General features: G+C 34.3%; 2 protein-coding genes across 2 annotated transcripts in view; one reads left to right on the forward strand and one right to left on the reverse strand.

Annotated features, from left to right (window-relative positions):
- Positions 1-705, reverse strand: part of tut4 (terminal uridylyl transferase 4) — a 23,180-nt gene extending 22,475 nt beyond the window's left edge. Inside the window, 1 exon segment of the mRNA XM_053240731.1 lies at positions 508-705. The gene's annotated coding sequence lies outside the window, so the exon portion shown is untranslated.
- Positions 706-1,879: 1,174 nt separating this feature from the next.
- Positions 1,880-2,500, forward strand: part of gpx7 (glutathione peroxidase 7) — a 7,893-nt gene continuing 7,272 nt past the window's right edge. The window contains 2 exon segments of the mRNA XM_026920938.3: positions 1,880-2,050; positions 2,053-2,108. Of these exon segments, the coding sequence (XP_026776739.2) occupies positions 1,975-2,050; positions 2,053-2,108 (132 nt within the window). The 5' untranslated portion in view covers positions 1,880-1,974.

Here is a 2,500-nt window from a genome sequence, read left to right on the forward strand (position 1 = left end):
ATAATCACTAGGAAATGTATCGGAGTGTACCAGAGAGATAAAAAATAAGATTATTCACAGTTTATCATGATTAAAAACCCGATTTTAGAAAAGGTCATCTCAGGTGGGCCCGGATCAAAACAAAACAAAGTAAAGCCAAGCTCTAATTCACACAATTGCACAAAAAAGTCATCAATCCGAGCTCTTTCATGCGTGTTCTGATGAATGATTTAAAGATCCAGCACTCGTGCTCGGATTAAAAGCATTAATTGATCAGATCGATGCGGAACAGCGGTGCTAAGCTACTGCTACAACAACAAGGTGAAGTTTTACAGCGCTGCCATTTCGATATGTTGTTTATTTTAAAAATATCGCGGCTCTAAAATCTGATAAGAATCCTAACATTTTATCTTTGCAAGCTCCAGCCTGTGATTTGTGTTGACTTGCTCATGCAGGAAGCGCAGCTGAGCTTTTCTCTGCTAACCCGCTCGCGCATCAAAGTGTTTTCCTTTAAAGTTTAACACTCACCAAAAATTCAGAAATCCCAAATAAATTAGCAGCACACACCCCATGCACGCATGACGAGCTTATTCTACGGTTTTTTTCTCTCTACTTTTGGTAAAACTTCCCTTTAATGGCTAATTAAACGCGGCCCATTTCTCCGCTTGTGTTTTTGTTTTGCTCATTCAGGCCCCGGGCGCCATGTTACGTCTCGCCGAGGTGCATTGTGGGTAACACCGTCAGCGCTGACGACAGCGTGGGTCGTGTCTCAAATCACCTCGCGTTCACTACATAGTGCGCACTATTTGTTTTAAAACGAGTCCCAAATCCAGTGCACAATTACAAAAATATAGTTCAGGTCCACACCTAAAAGCTCAAATGATGATTAAATCCAATTTCTACACAGTAAAATAATACCTTTTAACATTTTAGTACACTACTTAGGCACCCTACGTAGTGAGGAACAGACTATTTGGACGTGTGCGGATGTTATTATGAAAGTGGTGTAAGGAGTATAACACTGTGTGGTGTTTTATTTATTTATTTGCCCCTTGCATTAAAACACACGTTCTCTATTCATATATATCTCTTTTTAATTCATTAATTAATGTGTGTAAAGTGATTCATGTGACTAATAATTAATATTAAGTAAGTAATAAATATAAATTCTTCAATATTATTAAAAATGATGATAAATGTCATTTTACTCGATTGTTCTTTATCTCTATATTACAGTATTTTATTCTGTATAGGCTTTTTAACGTTACCTAATAAATATATTTGTATATTATTTTATATTATAAGCTGTGATTTTATTAATGCAACTGAAAATATTTATGAAGCAGAAACATATTTCTTTTCTTTTTAATCACATTTTATCATTTTATTTATTTATTTATTTATTTATTTATTTATTTATTACATTGATATTTATTAATTTGTCTATTTGTCTGTTTTTATTTTTCACTTATATAATTACAATATTAATGTTTATTTATTTATTACGTTAATATTTATTTATAGTTGTGTTTATTTTTTATTTTTAATCACATTTTATCATTTTATGCTTATTTATTTATTTATTTATTACATAGATATTTATTTATTTGTTTATTTGTCTGTTTTTATTTTTCACTTATATAATTACAATATTATATTTATTTATTTATAGTTGTCTTTATTTTTTATATTTAATCACAATTTTATCATTTTATTTATTTATTTATTCATTTATTTATTTATTTATTTATTTATTTATTTATCCCCTTTTCTATTCTGGTACAATAGCTCTTCTCGTACTCATTCTGGTCAATGCTGCGCACTCTCTGCGCATACTCACCCGCTTCACTCAGACCGCTGCGGGTTTCTTTCTCCTGCGTATCTGGAGCGCAGAGCTGATTCTCAGCAACACTCCGTGGCGTTGCGTAGCAGCCGGCGGTCCTTCATGTTGTGAGAAGAAGCTGGAAGTTAACAGTTAAAGCGGAATCACAGAAGATGAAGGTTTTCCTGCGAGCGCTGCTCTTCTTCCTCCTGTCGTATTTCATGGAGGCGAAGCAGAAAGACTTTTACACGTTAAGGTGGTGAACAGCAGAGGCAGATTAGTTTCTCTGGAGAAATACCGCGGCTCGGTGTGAGTCTCGCGCTCGTGCATGCGGGAAAAAAAAGAAAGAAAACTTTACTTTTTCTGGATTTGTTCACTTTACATCGCTTTCCTTTTCTCCTCGAGCATGCACTCTGCTGATCCTCACATTTCTGTGCGTTAATAAAGTACTAACATGCAGAATTTAACTGGTGTTTGGTGCATTTCTTCTCCTGCGCGTGCCTACGTGGCAAACCTCCTCTTCTTCTCCCGAGCTGCACGCGCACAAAGCATACATCATAATTATAAACATATAAACATATAAACATATAAATATATATAAAATGCATACATATATTTATACCTTCTCCTTTAATCCCTGACATGCACACTGCACATCATTAAAGCATTTACTCTTTCTAATACTGAAACCTGGTTTAG

The sequence above is a fragment of the Pangasianodon hypophthalmus genome, chromosome 16 (genome assembly GCF_027358585.1).
Source record: "Pangasianodon hypophthalmus isolate fPanHyp1 chromosome 16, fPanHyp1.pri, whole genome shotgun sequence".
In the NCBI taxonomy this organism is placed as follows: Eukaryota; Metazoa; Chordata; class Actinopteri; order Siluriformes; family Pangasiidae; genus Pangasianodon; species Pangasianodon hypophthalmus.